General features: G+C 37.3%; 2 protein-coding genes across 6 annotated transcripts in view; one reads left to right on the top strand and one right to left on the bottom strand.

Annotated features, from left to right (window-relative positions):
- Nucleotides 1-21,712, bottom strand: part of LOC103578861 (homeobox protein homothorax) — a 262,266-nt gene that overhangs the window by 25,785 nt on the left and 214,769 nt on the right. The window lies entirely within an intron of this gene.
- LOC128668488 (uncharacterized) lies at nucleotides 13,114-15,936 on the top strand. Its single transcript, XM_053741609.1, has 2 exons — nucleotides 13,114-13,602; nucleotides 14,016-15,936. The coding sequence occupies exons 1-2, from the start codon at nucleotides 13,404-13,406 to the stop codon at nucleotides 15,794-15,796; spliced, it is 1,980 nt and encodes a 659-aa protein (XP_053597584.1). The 5' UTR covers nucleotides 13,114-13,403; the 3' UTR covers nucleotides 15,797-15,936.

Genomic DNA, 21,712 nt, shown 5'->3' with positions numbered 1-21,712 from the left:
GGAAGAGTTCTCAGGAGCAATTTATCACGCGGTAAATTTTATGATTTAAATCTTCTAATGAACATTCCCTGCATTTTCGCTTATTTTTAAAGCAATTAAATCATCAATAAAATACTTATTTATTTTTTTTTTCGTGACAACAAAAAACGTAATTAATTTTGTTACACAACAAATTATATCGTATAATAAAATAAATTACTGCAGTCAATTGTTATGTTTCCCAGGCGGAAAGGAAAAGAGGATGACTAGTAAAATTTGAAACTCCGAAAATCCAGGACTCACGTCCATGCACGCACACACGTTCGCCCACACCGTCAGAGTACTCGACTACTGCGAGGCTATTTGTAATTTTCATTATCTCGGCATAAAGGGGCACATTTAGCCACCACAGCACGTAGGGAGTTAATGGGGGACGAGGCCACGGGGTTGGGCAGGCGGCAGAACACCGGGGATGCTGATATTCCTGTAGCATATATACATACATACATACACGCATACTAACTATAGGGTATAACAATATCAGGTGGGTGATTCCGTGGAGAGCAAAAGGCAAGTCACACACTGACGCACAACTACACCAGACCAGAAGCGAGAATCGGGATAGAGAACGGAAGATTGGACTAGATGTAAGCCGTCGATCCCTCGGCTTTTGTTTGTTGATTCCAACCGCGCGTCCAGACGTAGTTTTGTCCGTAACAACAATTTCCCGAAATCTGACGAAATTGGGCAATGAGCTGGGACTCCCGGAGTCATCTGCTAACGGCGTTTATTGGCTACTTAAGGCTCGTTTCCATGCACAACACACTGCTACTAAATGACATGTGGACTCTTATATACAGCCAACAACTTAACTTATATTAAACCATTTCTGTTTCATACATTCCCTTGGCTTATTTTGATTCGTATGTATTGTATATATATATATATATATATGTGTGAAATGATGTTTTATTTTGTAGTTAATTTCTAAATCATCTGGGACAATTTGTCACGGAAGGGTCAAAATTATCCATCGTAATATTTCAACAATGAAAAAAATAATAATTGAAGAAAGAAATAAAGCAGCGCCTGCAGATATAACACCTTGATGGACAATTAAAAAAACGTTAGCGTTGGACTTTTTCCATTATTTCATTCTCGCGTAATTTCTTCAGCTGTAAAGTAATTTTCGAGCTGTCGTAACGTTAAAGCATCGTTCTTCGAGCATCGGACATTATATAACGAACGAGATTAGTACATAAGGGACAGGAACATTAGTACATACAGATATTAAGAGATGTGTGGCATGTAGTGTAGATGAGTAACAAACACAAACAAAAACAGACGTCATCAGAGTGTAACGGGAAAAGGGTTGCGTACCCTTCTCTTTTATCTAGAGAGGAGGGGTAATACCCATTCGAGTGTAATCGGGCTCGCAAAACTCCATCACACTTTGCTAATAGAGCCCGCGAGGGAATGGACGGATGGATGGGCCTCGGTGGCTTTATGGGCGGTACTACCAGAGAGTTTCGATTCTACACTTTACCCCGCGTATTTCTCATCAAGCCTCTTCTCTTCTTCTCCTGCTTTCTCACCCTCTCTGGTCTGTGCTACTCCGACCTTCACTACTGCTTCTAGCACCCTTAAACTTTTACGAGCTAACGGCTGCAAAAGTGTATCACGATGGCCTCAATCAGAGACCAACTAACGTACAGAGGGATTACCAATTGGTAAATTGGTCGCGTAGTTTCACCTCTAGGTTATTCCTCTTGGAAGCTATGAGCTCTATACGTTAACACACACACACACAGACATACATATGTCTTGTGTGATTCTAATTACCCCGAGTAGCTGCATGGAATTACCATTAACTGACGCGAATTTATCTGCTCAAGCTTCGATGTATCACGGTTTTTATCAGGCTCGAAGGAAATAGAGAAGACCTCAGTGTAAGAGAGAGAAAATTAGATGGATTGAGATTGTTAGGTGAAGATGAGCGCTGGGTAGGTATCCAGGATGGAATTGTATGCTAAGAGAGGCCGCAGGTGGTGAAGCGATCGAGATTATCGGTGGAGAGCTCACCGGAAACCGGCAGCAAGGGCACGAAGGTCTTTCATCATTCCAGCGCCGAGGGTCAAGTAAAATTGCCATTTGTCAGAACGCGCTATTGCTAAATTGTATACGCAGTTTATGCTACGGTGATTTTATTGTAATTTTTTAAAACTACTTTTTCAATTCCAGTGAATGTTGAGCGTGCGTTTCGACGTTATTAAAGGAAGTCTTTTAAAAAATGTTAATTGAATGAATTATTTATTGCATAATGTTAGGTAGGTAGCATTACAAAAAAGTACGGGTAAAAACGGCTTTTAGTTGATACTTGAAAGTTTTTTTTTCTACTGTAAGTAAACTTAATTCGTAAGTGTTATTTGTAAACAACTTGAACTGAGTATATAATACTCGACAGGGTAGTTTTGGAAGGGGTTGTTATAACCTCAGAGTAAATAGACGAGTTCGCCGAGGCGTGGACGGCTTAGTAGTCGCGATGGCACACCTGTGGAGCAAATTTACGAAATGTTTACGAGCGTCTGAAGGGGGCGTGCTCTTCTTCTCTTTTACTTGCTCTCATCCTTACCCTCGTTCACTTTTTCTTATTCACTCGGGCTCACCCTTCAGGCTGAACAAAATGACGCGTCATTTGGTATTATTACATCGTCGCTATCAGCATCGTCCTCAGCGAGGCGGCGGAGGTGCTGGCATCAGGGATTCTAGAGCCGTGAACCTACACGCCGGTTCAATCTTCCTACTCTCCTAGTTTTCTCCAGGCAATGTGGTGTAGAATAGAGGGTAGTAGTGTAAAATATAGTGTATACACTGCACTCACTACAACAACTATAACTACCCCTTCTCATTGAACCGTTATTCCATGCTTTCACACTCCCTTACTCTCCTAACCCCACTACTACTTCCTTAGAATGTCTGCACTAGTGCTACTGCTACTGGCTTCCATCGTATACCCCATTTTCACCTCCCCTGAGTTATTAATGTGCCCAATTACATCTTAAAAGCCGTGCTCCATTAATTTTCACAGCTGCTGCCGCTTAATTGGGAACCTAGGCCTGGTAATAAACCCATTCTCATACAACCAACACACTCCTGACATCACTACTCAAGATGTATTTCTTCCACTTAAAATGTATTCATTCTTATTCTTCTTCTTCTTCTTCTTCTTCCTCATCTTCTACTTCTTCTTCAAGCAATCATAACAAAAATTAAATTTAAAAAAAAAATAACGAATGTAAAAACAAGTTCAATAATAATGATTTTTACCACCATCAAGTCTCGACACTCATTTTCTGCAGCAGTAACTTCTGACGATGGTAATATTACTCGAGTGCAATGGATACTCGAAGCGAGATCCTACCACCCAAGTGGACCTTGTTAGTGCAGCTATTCTACCACCCAGAAACTGGAGACGTTGTGGATATGCCTCGGCTTCATTATCGAAAATAAAAGCTTGCGCGCGTGGCCATGGTTAAAACCAAAAGAATAGGCTGTCTGACCAAGTATAAATCGCGGTGGCGCTACCATCGTCCAATGGCTTCTCATTGAATTACGCTGAAAACGAGGAGTATCACGATACCAAACATATCTTCTTCCTCCTTTTTTAAATTCCCAGTTGACTTTTAATTTTTTAGTTACTTTTTATGGATCATGTGTGTGCGTAGGTGAAGTTATCGGGTATCCGAGATACCGGGAGCGCAAAGCGCGGAACGATCGAGTTAACCCAAGCCATCGTGTCTCGGTAAACCGGCTTTTATATACGAGCCCTCGTGCGGGCCGACTTTTATGATCCTACGGGCAGATGCCATCAAGTCTCTTGTAAACAATGTCAGCAACGATAGTGTATTATATTTACTTTGAGATTTTTCAAAACAAATCTTTTACAATATTGTTAGAGGTAGCTGCCACTTTTTATGGCTTTCCAATTTTTTTGTTATTTTTATTTAAACTAAAAAGGAAGTAATCAAGCAACCGCTAACTTTTCAGTCACGTGTCATTACCTAGCACTCCAGAGAAAATGATAAAAAAAAAAGCAATACGAGTCTACAGTATATATATTTGAGTATACGAGGACGGTATTTCTTAAAGGGGGTAAAAGTAAAAGAGCATGTATGATGGCGATTGAAGAAATATCGAGAAGCAGAGAACGAAGACGGGGTGCTCTGGGGTTTAAGGGCAATGACCCGTGAACCACCGGCAAGACGTAATGACGCGGCTCTCCTTTCAAAGATTGCATCGCAGGAAAAGCGCCCTGGTCGACTCGAAGGTCCTCGCCCTCGTACCCCTCCCCCTCACCATCGCCACCCACGGCACCACCCTCGTCTTTTCTGCACCCTGTGCTCGAAATCGATACGATAGTTCCTGGAATCCGGGTTGGGATTTAGCTGATGAAATACTGCGGAAAATAATCCTACTTCTTTTGGTTTATATCGTTTTTTTTTTTTTTTTTTTTTTACATACATTAGTCTCTTAAAATTTTTTTAGCTTCTGCTGCAATGAGAGTGAACATTAAATTATTCGCTCAGGAAATGATTACTTCTAAGTAGAGTCGAAATGAAAAGTGAATGAAATTAAAGGGAGATGATGTAAGCTTTGAGATTTTTATAAGAAGATTCATATTTTTAATAAAGAATTAATTTTATTTAAATAATATTTGATACTTTTGTATAAAGAGCTTGTTGTTGACGGACTTAAGCGAGATTAAGCTTAATTCCAACGATGGAAAACAATGATAAGATAGAGACAAAAATAAGTAACAGATACGGAATAAGATGAAAAAAATTAAAAAATATAGAGGAAGAAATACGGGAATGTTGAAAGAAAAGAAACTTTTAAAACGGTTTTGATTTGATTCCAGGGATTCATGATGCCCCCCGGAGTTCTCTGGTGTATTTAAAGTTATAAGAGCCAATTTAAAAATCGCATTGCGAATACCGCGTACTCGTAGAGACGAAGACGGAAAATATACGAACGAAAAAGTCTTTACTGTTACCCCTCATTGCAGTTCTTTCGGTGATCACTCTCTCTTTCTCTTTTTCTCTTATCTCGCTAAATTTTCTGCGCGACTTTTGGTCCCGTTGACAGGACCATAAGTACGACGAACACAATAAAAAAAGCAGTTGGATCTCCGAATCTTAGTAAGAGAAAGCAATTATAGGACGATTGGAGTCGGTACACAGGATAGCAAAAAAAAAGTAAAGATACGGAGCAGCTGATAAAAGTTGATCTTTCTTCAATAAAGAAAAGACGTTTATTTCCTCGTTTTATTTATCTCTCATTCCCCGGCTCACCAATTTTATCCGGAAAATGGCCCGAGGAAAAATGATTGGATGTATTCACCAAAGGGGAAAATAAACGTTCGAGGGTATAACGAAAAAATTCGTAAAAAAAGAAAAATTTTTTTTATTTTTTGGTAACGACAAACCTTTTGGGTACGGCAATGGCCGATCGTAATTTTATTGCAGAAACCGTCTCGCTCGCGTTCAGCTCTGATTGATGGACGTGCCTGCGTGCCCGTCGACACGGTTTATCCGTCGCTCGATCCACGTTCTCTTTGCAAATACCAGCTATACAATACGCCACGCAAGGTTATTGAGGATATACAAGCTGGATTAGCTTCATTATATATATATATATATATATATATTATATATTTGCCGATTACGAAATAAATATACGCACATATATGCATATACAAATACACAATAATATAGAAAAGATGAAAGTAAAATGAATAATAGTTACCCTAGAGAATTCCAAATCTACAAAATTTAACGTACACGTGAACACCCTTTAACGATATTCGTTTAGACGAACGTGTGTCTGCACGTGTCAAAAACTTTCCACTTGGAAAACACGATTAAATATAACTATTTTTGTATACCGATGAGTTTATTTGGCCGAACGTTAATAATAAACAAATTTAGATTGAAATAATATTTACGGTGGAAAGTTATGATTAAAATTAAAATAATTGTGCACAGGTGCAATATTTGAAGCTTTTGTTTTTAAAAACCTCGAGGAGGATTCTGGTCTCTATTTTGTCGGCAGTTCGTCATTGTGTTGGACGAAAAAGGGATGGAACACGAAGAGATAGAGGTCGGAGAAACAAGACGAGAGAGAAATAGGGTGGAGGTGAATGAGGATGAGGATCGAGGGTCGGAGGCAGCGTGTTTGCAGATCCTCTATCGGACGCTTTCACCCCGTCCCTGTTCCCAAGCCAGTCTAGTCCTCTCCCCGAAAACCCTGGATGGTTTGGGGGTAGCGGCAGGCGGCGCACGGCAGATAAGAGAATTGCACTGTCAAGCCAGAATGATATATTTGACCAACATTTCCATATAACCCCGACAGAGGCGCCCGCGCACATCACCAGAGGAGAATTCTCTGCTATCTTACTCTCCCTTATATTCCTTTACCAGCTTTTCTTCCCTTTCATTTTCGTTTTCTCTCTGAAATATCCAAGCTTCGCATTCTTTTCTCAATTTTATTTTTTAACTTTTTTTTATTATTTATTTCTGCTATTTCATTTTTTCGCGTTGCTGAAATTTTCCATTTTAGATGGAAAAATTTTTTTTATGATTCTCTTATTTTATTTTTTCCCTCCGGCGACGTATTATTTCTATGTGACAAAATTACAAGTTGGGTCAGCGGGCTTATCGACAGGTTTATGCTCTTCTGACATTCTTTTTACAAAAAAATTCACTACATTTTCTAACAAAGCTTTTATCCAGTCTGCAAAAGTGTTGAAGCACAATGAAGATGCAGCAAAAAAAAAAAAAAAAAAAAAAAAAAAAAAACAATAACAAGTAAATAAATAGCGAGGAAAAAAATATTTACGCGATCACATACGTTTAAGTTTTCTCACATTTGAGTTACTAGTCTACGGAGATATGGAATGTAGGCGAGAAATAATAAAGTGCAAAGCAAAGTATGAAAGAAACAAGCTGAGTGTCAAGATTTATATAAACATTGTTTCGCGGTTGTATTTGAAGAGCACGCGACTTTGTCTCGTGTCGGTATGCTGGCATTGTTGCCATTGTCTGAGAAACATAAGATAGAGTCCGACTCTGTAGAAATAGTGTCTAAGATATATACATATAAATAATGTCTGACTTATCTTGATAATTAAATATACGCCAAGGGATTTAAGATTTTCCCTCGGAGACTTAACTCTACTCTACTTTGTAACATAAAATCTAATATAATTTATTATTTAATATAACGTATCTGCGGAAAATAATCTTGGGAAAAAAATTTCTTGAGATCAGCATGAGATTACCGCGTATTCATCTAAAATTTTCGATTATGTAAATTTTATTTTCATCGAAGATCCACATTGCGTTGGTAATTTAACGAACGAAGGAAAAAAAATAAAAGAGGAAAAAGGTCATTGAAGCGAGAGTGAAGATGAAGTGGGAATAGAATATAAAACGATGACAGGGAGAAGTCTCTTCTCACCGGTGGGCTTTAAAACCGAACAGGACAGAGAAGTGGAGTTAAGGTCGAACTGAATCGAGCAAAACGTACGGCTATGATATTATCTCTCCTATATAGCGTGCCATGGACCGCCCGTTGAGCGCTGCGTGTGTTAATTTGAATCGAGAGAGATTACGCGGCGACTCCCTGTCGCGAAGAGCCATTTTGTATCAAAATGTCGATAAAAGAACTCTCCCATTCGACCTCTCTTGCCATTTCTCGTCACCTTTTTTTTTTACTAATATTATTATTTATTCATTCATTTTTTTTTTTTTTCATCATAACAGTCAAAATTTTTTGACTCGCTGTTTTACCTCTTTGCTGGAATTTGCTTATATTTACGCCGAGGATGATTTATCAAACGATTTCCACAATATGGAGCTGAAAAATCGCCAGTGATACAACTTTAATATGATTTACCGTTGTCCGTGCGTGCGCAAAAGATCTTTCGAATCTTCCGTACTCTCTATATATATAAGTAAATACATTTTATATGTATATATAGATACACGGATTGTATAAAAAGAAAAATCGTGATGCATCGAAGCCAGTGTAATTTTGCCCTCTCACCAACTCTTGTCCGCACCCCATAAATATCTTTGAATCATCGTCGATCTGCGTATTCAACTCGCGCAAGCGAAACCATAAAACACATTCGCATATATACAACACACATACATATCCTTGTACATATATATATATACATATACATATATATATAGCGAAGTATGATAATCCAAAATGGTTAACTTTGTACGTGAGTATGTTTAGCAAATCCGTCGGATATTCTGAAGCAATTGCGCGCAGCTAATTCATCATAGACCAAAAGATTACGATACAATTGATATTACACATATATATGTATATATAAAGTTATCCATCAATAATGATAAATATCGTCGATATGTGACGATGTTTTGTTGTCGTCATTTGACGATAGAGCAGTCGGAAGAGCTGACAATCCGTTTTGTAATTTCTCATAATTTTCGAGTACAGCGAGTTGGCCAACTACCACTGGGTTATTGTCAAGTTTAATGGACAATAATTTATCTATATATTACTATTATTCGTTGACTCTATACAGAACTATGTGCTATGCACTGTATTGAGTAGACTCTTGTGCACCATCGGGTACTGGACAGAACCGCGAAAACGTCAGTCATAATAGCACGGACAATCAAATGCTCGCGAAACCGTAACGCGCTATTTGTCTCTGCGGAAGACGAAGCGACGAGCTTCGGTGAATTTAAACTGCTCGACGCGGTACTGTTGTTTCAGATACAACATATGAGGATGAATGAGTGTAAGCGAGAAAGATTGAAATAGATATTGAACGGCAATTGTTTGATACACGGCCGATTAAACGATCATTGTACCATTTCGCGATATATTGATACACATATCTATATATCTACATAGATATTCAGAAAGAGTAAGAGTGAGAGAGAATAGTGGTTGACCATGGAATATTGTTTCCACGCATCGTCGCAGCACTGTCGAAGCGCCATTTCCGTACGTGCTGGTGATCGTTTCCGCAACATGTCATCGGTTATTTTGTCAAGTCATTCATTGTTATGTATACATGTACAGTGATCGTTATATTCAACTTATAATTGTCTAGGTACGATATTTATATTAATGATTATTATTATATATGTATATATAAATATAAAAAGAAAGTATTGACGCGGAAATAGAGAAACTAAGAAGCCTTCCCAAACTTTTTTACACGTTATTATATTATTATTATTTTTTTTTTTTTTGAACTATTAAGGTAATAGTGAGTAAACTATGATGTAGAGTCTCTTGAGACAACGGAAAAACAGAGGGATAAAAGTTATAAGGCGAAAATAGCTGATCGATTTGCTGTGTAGTACGTAATAGAAAAAGCCTTGTTTTGAGGAGCCAGTGGTCAGTAAGAAAGCACCTCTTCCGGTCAGTCTTTTCCGCTTCTCTAAGTCGACAGACAAGTAGGGATTTTTTTTACTTTATTTTTTTCGTTCCTCTCCCCATAAATCCTTCTTTGCCGGCCATCAAGTCTTATATTTTAGTTTCTTCCCTTTATTTTTTCCTTTCTTTTGTTTTTCTGCAGAGATATATTCGGCCGATGGATACCCAGTTGTGACGTATAGGAGATTGAAATCAAAGAGCTTACCGAAAATTCCGCGGATAGGTTTTGTCAGATTTTATGTCAGCTGAATTTTTTTACTCACCTGAAACAGAAAAAATATATTTATTAATAATGTACTTTTAAAACTAATGGTATGAGTGCTGATAATATTTTTATTGATATTTAATATTTTATTATGTTAATTATTTGTTATTTATTGTTGCAGACCAATGCCCAAGATTCGTTAGTGTAAAAATGTCGAGGTACACGCCGGAATTAAAACGCCTCCGGTGGTGTGTAAGTAAGAAACTCCGAGACTTATGTCGTGTGCCTTCAGTTGTGTTTCGTTGCAAATTTATCGCGCCCCGCGAGAAATATGAAAACTGGTTTGCCGAGTAAGTAACCCTGGAGGGCCACCAACGAGATGAGATCTCAAGCTCAGGATAAAGAACATGTTTGCTTTGGCTATCACTTTCCAACGGTTCGTACCCAAACGAATTAATTAATTATACTCATATAATATATATTTTTGAATATCAGTTGCATGAAAAATTTAAAAGCTCACTAATTATAACCACTGAGCATTGATTTTACATTTAGTCCATTTACTTCTTTTACTACAAAATTATTAAAGTCAACTTCAAATTAAAATTACAATCAAGTATCTCTGAAAGTATTTTAATATACTCGATCGAGTTTTAATGGCACATCACATTTTGACATGATAAAATTTAATATTCAATAAGTTGAAATTGAATTTCTAATTTAGTGATACGAAAATTCTCCCAAGATGTCGTTGAATGAAGAGTTTAATTGATCGTTATTTCGATGTAGATATATTCGCGGAATAGGGATTGTTAAGAATAACTAGAATAAGAATAAAAAATAATGACAATAATAGTAATAATTTATTGGAAGTAATCGGACGCGTAACACGCGTTTGAAAGACGTCGATGGGCAAAGACGATATATAACTTGTGAGATGAACGACCTGACGGTTAGCATTATGCGCAACCTCGTTCACTCTTTATCGACGACAAAGATCGTGAGTAACGACGTTGATTCTCAGAATTAAGGGCTCTTTCTTTTTAAGTCTCTCATAAATGGATTTCGTAAGAACTAATCTCTCTTGTTTATAATACATAAATCCAAGCAAACATAAAAATATAAATATAAATATATGTGTACATGAATGATACTGTAATGCAAAAAAGATCTATGACTTTGGCTATAAGATTACTCCAATTACGTAAAAAAATGAAATTAAAAAAAGACGGACGAAGCGGGCAAAAAAAGAAGTCGCGAGTGGAGAAAGTAAAGAGCACGGGGTGAGCAAGAGAGAAGACAGATAGGAAGGAGCGAGAGAACCCCCTACTTACGTAATTTTAAATTAAACTGTGACGTTTTCAAATTAACGTTTTTGCGCAGCTCGCGCTCTCACCTCTCTCTCATCCCCTCATTGGTGCGCCCTCACTCTGCTGGCATACACCGGGCTCTCACTAGTGTAGAGTAGATGTGAGGTAGGAAACTTGCGTTATTACAGCGGGGGGTTGCCAGTGGGAGTGCACCCAGAGGAGTGAGTGTGAGTGAGCGAAAACGAGAGAGAGAGAGAAAAGTAAAAGAGAGAGAGAGGCAGCTTTTTTCGCCAGCGCGTAATTTAGGTACCAGGAAATTGGTTTTCTCGACAATGAAATAGAAGAATGCGATGTGGGAGTACCGGGGAAGTTTAAGGATGGAGATCTGGTGAGACGTAAGAACGGGGATGAGGTTTTTTTTACGTTTTTTTTTATTTTTCAACGCTCATGTACTTACACTCACCTAACTATACACCGACGTTCGGTTCTTTATTATCATCACGACAACCAAGTATGAGCTGGTGAATAGAAAATGCTAATGTCGTCCGAACGAATTTTCCAACAAGTCTGACACGCGTTTCGTCAGGACAAAAGTCTAATAAAAATAAAAAAATTTTTGTCACATTCCCTTTCGCTCACTCACTCAATTCCACAAAAGAACTAATTTCCAAACTCTTGAAATAAAAAAATAAAAAATAGTTTGGTAAAAATAAACCCTATTAATAATAGGTAAAATTTTCATTAATTCTTTTAGCTTTTCTTTATTGTAGATTTAAATCTAAGTATCGTTAGTATCCGCGGCCGGATCTGCAATCAAGATAATCACAAAGAAGCATAGAGGAGAGGAAGCCGTCGGTGGTCTCGCATCGTTGGTGTCGTAATTATCTCCGATGACTTATCCTGCTCGGGTGCATCCTGCGCCTCTGTAAACCAGCATGTATACACACATATTGCTGCACAGCACCGATGCATGTGCAGATGCGTGCGTCTATCAAAGACAGAGAACCTAAGAGTTTAGTAATTGTTCGTCAGGCTTGAATAAAACACAAGCCACCGGTCTGTAGATTCACTCGTCCTTCCGTCCTTGCGGCTGTCAAGTGAGCTCGCCGGCTGTCACTCACACTGACGTGGGAAGACACCACGTGGTATTTTCTCCTTCTATCTTTTATCCTTTGCCGCTATATGCTGCCTCCACGTAACCTCCTTCACCTCTTTAATCCACACATACATCCATCCCATCAGTAAAGGCCTAGCAACAATCACCAAAAGCTAGTTACGATTCTTCAGGAACTCACCAAGTCATGCAAACATTTGTTACTGTACATGCACATTGTAACCAGTAGTTCCCCTATACGCTCTCCTCTCTCTTTTCGACTATATTGCTCGCGTTCATCGCCCGTCTGCAATTTCACAGTCATGCAATCATAATAATCAGGGAGATAATAGTTTTCTTGAAGGTGCAGCACGCACGCGACCCCTCGCTAACTCTCATTGCCCGTTACTAAAGATATATTATTCTTATGAATATTACGTACATTTCATTTCTACATGTACATATAAATATATATCTAGTTGATGTTGTATATCCTGATATGATTGATAGAGCGAGCATTCATCCGACGAAGGAGTAGATCCTTTCGTCGAGGTCATCGGTCAAGGCCCATCTCGATGTTTTCTATATACATATTCACATATATATGTATGTATGTAGTGTATGATATTTCAGTATATTCGAGATTGAAATCGCTGGGAGCTAATAATTAGGCAATCTCGTACAGCGCACCGAGACAATTAGTCACACAGCGGGGTGCGGTCCAAGAATTTATTTCCGGGTTTATTATTAGGGGAGACCGGGGCATAGCGGCCCACTTAAGCGAGTTATTATTTCTAGCTACTATTGATCATCTAAAAAATTTTCTTGTGCCTTATCTTGAGGGAATATATGATAATTTGGTCAAAACCCACAAAAAAAAAATTTTTTTTTTCTGGGGCACAACGGCCCACTTCTGGAGAATAATTAAAAAAAAAAAATATTACCAAAAATTTTTTTCTTTTTTAATATTATTCATTTATTCTAATTTAAAAAAAAAACATTTTGAAATGATAGTTATTATTTTTTAACTTCCCCCACCCCTTTTCACTTTCTTTGTTTAGAAAAAAATTAAATTACAAAGATTTTCTATTTGAAACTCAGAAAAAATTTTAATTCCGTACGATGTAAATTTAAAAGTACCGCCAAACGATTGGTTGATGACATCAACGGTCGGTAAAGTTTTTGAAACAGTCGCTAAGTGGCGTTGTAAATGTTGAAAATAAATATGGAGTTGTACATCATATGACTATATTTGTGTTGGAGGTTCACTACAGTTCGGCGGTAAATTTTACAATTTTAATTTTACTTCTCATATTTTCTAAAATAAAAAATGGTGCGCAATTATAAATCAAAAAATACTCATATGTCATGGAATGAATTGGCTATGGCAAAAGCTATCGAAGCAGTTAACCAAGGAGAGATGGGATATCTTGCTGCTTCAAAAGCGTTTGGAGTACCAAAAACCACTCTGAGACGCCGATCCAATTTTTATAAATTAAACAATGATATAGAGTTTGTATCATCGAAAGGTATTGAGAATCTAAAACAATTATTTTATTAATACACAGTAAAAAATTTTGCATCAATGCGTCAAAAAATTTTTATGCTAAATATTTAACATAAAAATTTTTAACACAAAATTCTTTGATGAGAATTAATTTAGCACATATTTTATAATTTTAAGAATTTTTTTAACAAATAAATTGTCAAAAAAAAAAAAAAATGAGAAAAGAAAATTGACATTTAGAAAATAAAAAAAATAAAAAATCCAATTTTTTAGGAATAATTTTTTGGAGTAAATTAATTTATTAAAAAAAATTAAAAAATTGTCAAGCGACTGCTAACTTTAATGGATTAATTTTTTGACGCAATAATAACGTAAAATTTTTTACTGTGTAATTTAATCGAAGAAAATAATTATAAACTAAAATTTTTATTGTAGGGCTACCCAGAAAGTTTACTCCAGTTTTTAGTCCTGTGCAAGAATCCGAACTTGTCAGTTATTTAAAAGATTTAGAAAGTCGATTATTTGGATTATCAAGCTTCGAGGTGAGAATCCTCGCTTATCAGCTCGCTGAAAAAAATCAAATTAAACATCCATTTGTAAATGGAGTAGCTGGAGAAGATTGGCTGCAAGGATTTTTGAAACGTAACCCCACCTTATCGTTACGCAAACCTGAAAGCACATCAGCAGCACGGGCAGCTGGTTTCAATCGGATTGTCATTCAAAATTTTTTTAACTTACTAAAACAGATTATGGAAAAATACAATCTACTTCCTCATCGTATTTTTAACGTAGATGAAACTGGCTGTAGTAGTGTCCCAAAAACTCACGGGAAAATCATTGTTGAGAAAGGAAAAAAACAAGTTGGAATTTTAACGTCAGCTGAGCGAGGTAAAAATGTGACAATGGAGCTTTGTGTTTCAGCTTCAGGACAATTTTTACCACCATTGTTCATTTTTCCTCGTAAGCGTATGAAACCCAACTTGTTGAATAATACAATCCCAGGAAGTTGGGGGCTTTGTCATTCCAGTGGCTGGATGCAACATGATCTCTTCTTGCAGTGGTTCCAATGGTTTGTTGACCAGGTTAAGCCAACTTCTGAAGATCCAGTGCTGCTGATTTTGGATGGGCATACGACACACACTAACAATTTAGATGTGATTGACTACGCTCGTGATCATCACGTTGTAATTCTTTGCTTGCCACCTCATTGCACTCACCGTTTACAACCATTGGATGTCAGTGTAATGAAACCAATATCTTCTTATTATGAGCAAGAAGTAAAAAAATGGTTATCAGAGCACCCAGGAAGAGTCGTCACGCCTGAAGTTCTGCCAATGCTGTTCAGTAATGCATTAAATAAAGCAGCAAAGCCTGAAACTATAATAAATGGTTTCCGAAAAACTGGAATTTACCCAATGAATCCAGATATTTTTGACTCAAAAGATTTTGCTCCTGCCGACACTACCAATAGCAACAAACCACCTGAAGAACAATCACTAGAAAATCTGACCCAAAGTCTGAGTGATTTGTGCAAGACAGATTTTATTGAAGGACCTGAACCCGAGCAACAACCTGAACAGCAGCAACTTGAGCAACAAGAGCTTAGACAGCAAGAGCCAGAAAAACCTGAACTGCAACAACAACTTGAAGAGCCAGTAATTATTCCAATTGCCTCCACCTCCACTGGTAAACCATCGTTGAGGCCCCCATCTAGGTACTTTAGACCACAAATTATTGACGAAAGCTCCGATGAAGAGATGGAAAAATCTCTTACTGAAAATATCACTAAAACTGCTGCATCATCCAAAGCAACGATGAGACAAAACACATCGAAGTTTTATGTAACACCTTACGACATCAAGCCATTGCCATCAAGAGACTCCCCGCCAAAAAAACGACGTCGAGGTGTGACGAGGATTTTAACCAGTAAACAATACCGTGATGAGTTGGAAGAAAAAAAAAATAATCAAAAAATAAAAAATATAATAGCAGAAAAAGTCACTAATAAAAACAAAGCTCCAAAAATTAAAAAAAAAAAAAGTTCTCAAAAAGAAGACAGTGATTGCCATTGCCTGTATTGTAATGGACTCTATTCTGAATCAAAGGAATCATGGATTCAGTGCAATAACTGCAAAATGTGGTCTCACGATTCCTGTGCAAGTATTGAGGAAGATTTTTCAGATGAATATACCTGTGATTACTGTGAAAATAATTAATTGTATTTTTTTATTTAATTGTTTAAATATTTTTAGAAAGCTAAGTGTTTAAAGATTTATCAATTATAAAAATTGTTCTTTGTTATAATTACTCTTAAAATAATTAATTGTATTTTTTTTATTTAATTGTTTAAATATTTTTAGGAAGCCAAGTATTTAAAGATTTATTAATTATAAAAATTGTTATTTGTTATAACTATTCTCAAAATAATTAATTGAATTTTTTTATTTAATTGTTTGAATATTTTTAGGAAGCTAAGTATTTAAAGATTTATTAATTATAAAAATTGTTATTTGTTATAACTATTCTCAAAATAATTAATTGAATTTTTTTATTTAATTGTTTAAATATTTTTAGGAAGCTAAGTGTTTAAAAATTTATCAATTATAAAAATTGTTATTTGTTATAATTATTCTTAAAATAATTTAAAATTTGTTGATTAATACAAAATATTCTTATTTTTTAAGTTGCTGTATAATTTTTAATCCCAAAAGTTTTTGTTATATTTTAGATTAGAAATTACTTGATTGTGGTTTGACAAATTTTAATTTTTTTGAAAAAAATTCTTATCAAATCATTTTTATCATAAAATTAAAAAAAAAAAAAATTTTATCAATATATTTTTGAAAAAAAAATTTTTATCAACAATGTTTTATGGAAAAAGTTTTTTGATGGTCCATTTTGCCCCGGATTTCGCTACTTAACTAAAAAAAATTAAATTTATTTTTTGACAAAATTTTTGGAGTGGGCCGCTGTGCCCCGGGTGGGCCGTCGTGCCCCGGCCTCCCCTATATTGTATTGTGTATGGCGAACATTATACGGGATGCAATTTTCCATTATATTCATACGGAGAATAAATTAAAATAAAATAATGAAAGAAAAGAGTTATAGGATCAGTGGAGGAGTTGTCTGCGTGGCATTAATTTAAATTAATGAACGATTAAAATTCAAGGAACAACAGTCGGTTGGACATTTCGCCCACAGGTGAAGTTTACTTAAACGCAATTCTGTAACTTCCTCCGACAATTACAGCCATCTGGTGCCACACGGCAACAATCACTGCCGATTTGTGCACATGCGAAATATCTGATAATTGTCATCCTTGGGGAAGGGCCGATCTGCCGCACTTGTTTTTGGGCCAATTTAAAGTTAAACCACAAGAAGGAAGTTAAATTTGCTGGCTTTTAGGGCGTAGGGAATAAAAAAATAAATGCCACTAATAATAGTAATAGTAATGGCAATGGTGATAGTGATGATGATGAAGAGAGAAAGAGAGGGCACGTAAATTGCTCAACGAGCTAAGTCAAAATATGTCAATGGCCCGACTGTGGTAAACCGCGTGATATAACTCGATGAGTGGCGGAAGAGGGGTTGTGTGTTGCTGTTTTACGAGGGCAGACGCGTTGTATTTGAGGTGAGGACGATGGTCATGCGAAGTGACGTGACGACAAGAAACTTGTGATTATGCCACACTGGCACTCCACCCGGAAGTGGTGGTTTGGTATTTCTCGTTTGCTGTATGCTGTAATAACGACCACGACTTTATTGAGTGTAAAGTAAATAATCGTCAATGGATTTCCGTGTTTGATAAATGGAGTAAGAGGTAAGAGAAAAATACAAAAAAAAAAAAACCAGATAAAGTTAAGTGTGTTATGTCTGAGTGGTTTAAAATGCAAAAATAAAAAAAATAAAATAGATGGAGTGAAGAGAGTGAAATGAATGTGAGATTGAATTTCCATTGAATTAATCTGGCACAGAGAGTTAATAAGAGAATCCATTTTCATTGGCTGGCAGTGGTGTGGTTCCCCTTGTGTGTCGGTCGGGCTCGGTATATCTCTCGCCCGGGAAGCTTAATGCATCGCACAATAGATCAATTACATATACATTAGTGGGCTGACTTGAGATCCGCAAGTCTACTCTTGGTCTTCCAGCCTTACCCGAGATATCGATATCTACGGCGTCGTTTTACTTCTATTTCAATCCCGAGAGAAAGACGGAGGTTCAAATGAAACGCGGACGCGGATGCTAGCGAGGACGAGTAAGATAGAAAGTAGATGAGAGAGAGAGAGAGAGAGAAATAAAGAAAAGAAGACACTTGAGCTTTCAGAATGAATAGAGATTATAAATTATTACCATGCTTAAGAGTCTTGACCTAGCCTCATGTAATAATTATTGCTCCATACCCAGAAGTCAGGAGCACTAGTTGAGAGAAGTCCATACGCCTTACTACTACTCATGATATAGGAGTTAGGAGTATCAACATCAGCGGATTACTTGCATTCCAAGAGTTAACGACTAGTGCTAGCTGTCGTACAGTTAAGTCCTGCACAAAGTTGTTACGACGTTAAATCATCCGAAGCAAATCATCCAGCGTTTAAATAGTCTCGTTATCGGAATATATTTATAAATATACTCATTTGTTAATTACTGTAACAGTTGTGTTGCAGATAAGTGAATTTTACTTGGAAGAAACAAAAAAGGTAATATGCTTTTGTGGACTTAAGGAAGATGGCGACGGCAGAACATGAATTTATGCTTGAAAGAAAATTTCGTTGCCTCGGAGAAGTGAAAAGAGCTGAAGAAAAAAAAACGTAAAGTAAAGTAAAAAAAAAGAAGCGAGAGTAAGAAGATAAGCTCCTCTGGCGCTGCATCTCGGCGACGTAGACGTCTCAAGCAGGCGAAGGTAGAAATCCAAAGAAGAAAAGAAAACCCGTGGTAGAACAGAGTTAAGTATGAACACACACTGCATAAGAGGGAGCGAATAAGTGAAGGCATGTGAGTCGGGCTATCGTAAGTTAGGGTGATGGCGAAGGAGAAGGTTAGCCGCGCGGACATAAAGTTCTAGACTTACGACGCGAGATCCTCGATAGCTCCTCGCGGTGGGTATGAAAGCATTAAAAAAGCGCCAAGGCAAAATGCAAGTGCATATACACGCACGTTTCTCCCTCGAGGTTCTCCTCATTCTTTTCTTTCTTTATTTTTTCTTATTTATTTATTTTTTTTCTCTCAGTATTTTTTTTTTTTTTTTTTTGTTGATTTTTTTCATTCCCATGCACATCGACGGAGATCCCGCAGCGACCAACCTGTCTTTCCAACACTGTCTTCTACGTGGACTTGTCTGCCCTCTGGATAACCACCGATAATACCTCCATTTCTTCCTTACTTCATTTCTTATTTCTCTCTTATTCAACCACGTCTGAGTATAACCTCTCGCGATCTCTTGAATTCACTCGAATGTATGTCGGTTGTTGAGTGTACGCTAAGAGTATAAATGCGTCCGAATAAAAGCGCTGTATATTTATAATAAATATATGTATGTGAAAGAACGAGTATAACGATATTGAAAGAACACCCTGGACTCGTATATATAAATGTATATAGTTTCAATCGAAGATGGCTATCATCAGCGCGTTAAAACGCACATTCAGGAGGGCGAGTCGAATTAAGAGGGAGCGGCTAGCCTGATACAGCTCAGCAGACCGTGGTGTCTTTTGGACAGTCGGTCTTTCTATTTTTTTCTCATTTATCTTTTTTTTTTATCTCTATCTCTTTATAAAGAGTAGATGTGTGCACAGTTAAATGCAAGACGGAGCATCAGAGCCCCGCAGTAGATTCGATTCGAGTATCGCGGAGAAGAGCGTGTCGAAATTTAGTGTACGGGGACAAGCGTAAAGAGCTCAACTTTAACGTCGAGATATATAGGCTCTCCCTTGGCGATAATGATGAGCCGTGTTTACACAGGAGGGGATCCCGGATGGGGGGTGATGATGTTACACAGCGTTCTAGAGAAGCAAGACGTACGGCAAAAAGCCTACGACTCCTTTCTCATGTAAATACGATGTTGCCTCGTGTAAAGCCGACTGACCGTCTATGTGGCACAATGTGCTGCTGGCTGATCTGTCTTTTCCTTATTCTATCTCCTGCTTACTCTTCTCTTCTTCATCACTTATACATGTATACTGCTCGCGAGAATGACGGAAGACACTGGTGTTATAGTACTGGGAGGTTTTGCAGCTGTAGTAGTGGTGATGATGATACACCAGCTGAGCGGAGGTGGAGAACTGACCGTAAAATATATCAGCCGCTGTGTGACTTCTCTGGGCAGTCACAAATCACGCGACCCCCTGTTGCTGTACAGTGTGGGAGTACCCTTGCTCTACGTACTTCTGAGGCCCACGAGCTCATCATTAAGTCTCACGTCGAGCTTTAAAACACTACAGACTCTTTCTAGTTATTCAATACGTTACAATGTTTCACTAAAATTATATACTCAATCAGAATACAAGCAGAGTCTTTCTCACTTGATTATCGATTCTTCAAATTTCAATGAAATAAAAAGTAAAATAAAACAGAATCAAAAGGAAAAGAATATTAGTTATAAATACGATGCTATTGACCAACGGTTTTTAGTGAAGGAATTTTATAGACAAAGATTGAGGCAAGTCTTTTTGAGAATTGGCTTTTGTTAAGACACACATACACACTCGTCCACACGCATTGATAGTCAACCATAACCAACGAGCTAACCGAGCAAGAGGGAAATAATGCCGCGTGGAATGTGACCCGTGCACCTTCTGGATACGTGTGTGGATCAACACGGCCAAGTTAACAGGGGGAAGATCATTGTGCTCTTAAGAATAACACAGGACGATGTGAAACATCTTATGATTGTCGAGCGCTGGCTGTAAGTGACCACGAAGACGCCGATGAGAATTTATCCGAGAATTTTTTAAAAATAAATTTTTTTTATAATTTTATAATGCCTGGCTGGCGTCATATGAGGAAGGATCTTGAGAATTTCAGTGTCTAGCACAAGCTTCATTCTTCAACTGCAGGAATTTGTCCGAGCAGTAGCAGCTAGTCAGAGTCATTATAATGATTCGAATCTACCGTTTTACTCTTTCTCTCTTCCTCAATCTTTATAATATAACATATAATATCTTTTATCCGCTCTGGCTCTTTTCTTACATTACAGATCTCTCTCTTGACTCTCGGGTCCTCCCCCTTCGCGAACCAGTCCTGCTCGTTATTAATATCGAATAACGAGATGCTCGAGCGCGCCGAAGGCATGCGTGCTATGGTATTCTTTATTAACGATGCTTACCGTTCCCCAGGTTCGCGTTCTAACAAAAAGATTTTTTTTTAAATACATACATGTATATATGTACCTAAGGCACAGTCCTCGGCTGGCTATAAACTGACCAACGCCAGAACTCATCTCTCGATGATATGTCCACGAAAGGACACGAACAAATCAGCCGGATTAATTCCTACGATAAATAGTTTATCCATTTATATATTTAATAATATAAATATGAATATGAATATGAATATGAATATGAATGTGAATTCATACAAATTTAAATGAGATACAGTCGTCGATTTGGTTGTCATGTCAAAAGATATTATCTAGAGTTTATGATCCAAACATCATAAATACCAAGATTCACCGTAAAAATGCCTTCTGGCAAGTCAAGATGATTCACACGTCTGGAGAATCGTCGTCCCACGACCTTGAGTTAACTTATTCGCTTGGACTTGTCTCAGTGTTGTAGCGGTGACAAAAAATGGGAAAAAAAAAAATTTCACCCACGTAAAACCGCTAAACCCATCACTGAAGAAGAAGAAAAGCCTTCTGTCTTGGTTGTAAACATTAAACGAAGACACACATCACGTACCCGTGGGATTTATTTAATACTACGCGCATTAGCAACATCAGTTACTTATTTGTTTGTGTATTTTTTTTGGTTACTTTAATTTTATTTTAAAAACTACATTTTTCCATCCGACGTTTTACGAATAAGAATATAATTACACGCGAGCCTAATGGTTATTGATGGGACGCCTTATCTCTGCTGGGTATAAAAGAGGAGGTGAGAAGAAAAAGAACCGTGTTGGGGTGATTTTAACACATA

Source organism: Microplitis demolitor, chromosome 8, assembly GCF_026212275.2.
Source record: "Microplitis demolitor isolate Queensland-Clemson2020A chromosome 8, iyMicDemo2.1a, whole genome shotgun sequence".
Taxonomy (NCBI): Eukaryota; Metazoa; Arthropoda; class Insecta; order Hymenoptera; family Braconidae; genus Microplitis; species Microplitis demolitor.
This window is presented reverse-complemented; position numbering and strand designations above follow the sequence as displayed.

Excerpts from the sequence above, each read along its gene's own strand:
- LOC128668488 (XM_053741609.1), top strand. The coding sequence starts at position 13,404 with ATGGTGCGCAATTATAAATCAAAAAATACTCATATGTCATGGAATGAA. Across the intron at positions 13,603-14,015 it reads AGAGTTTGTATCATCGAAAG|GGCTACCCAGAAAGTTTACT; the intron begins GTATTGAGAATC and ends TTTTTATTGTAG.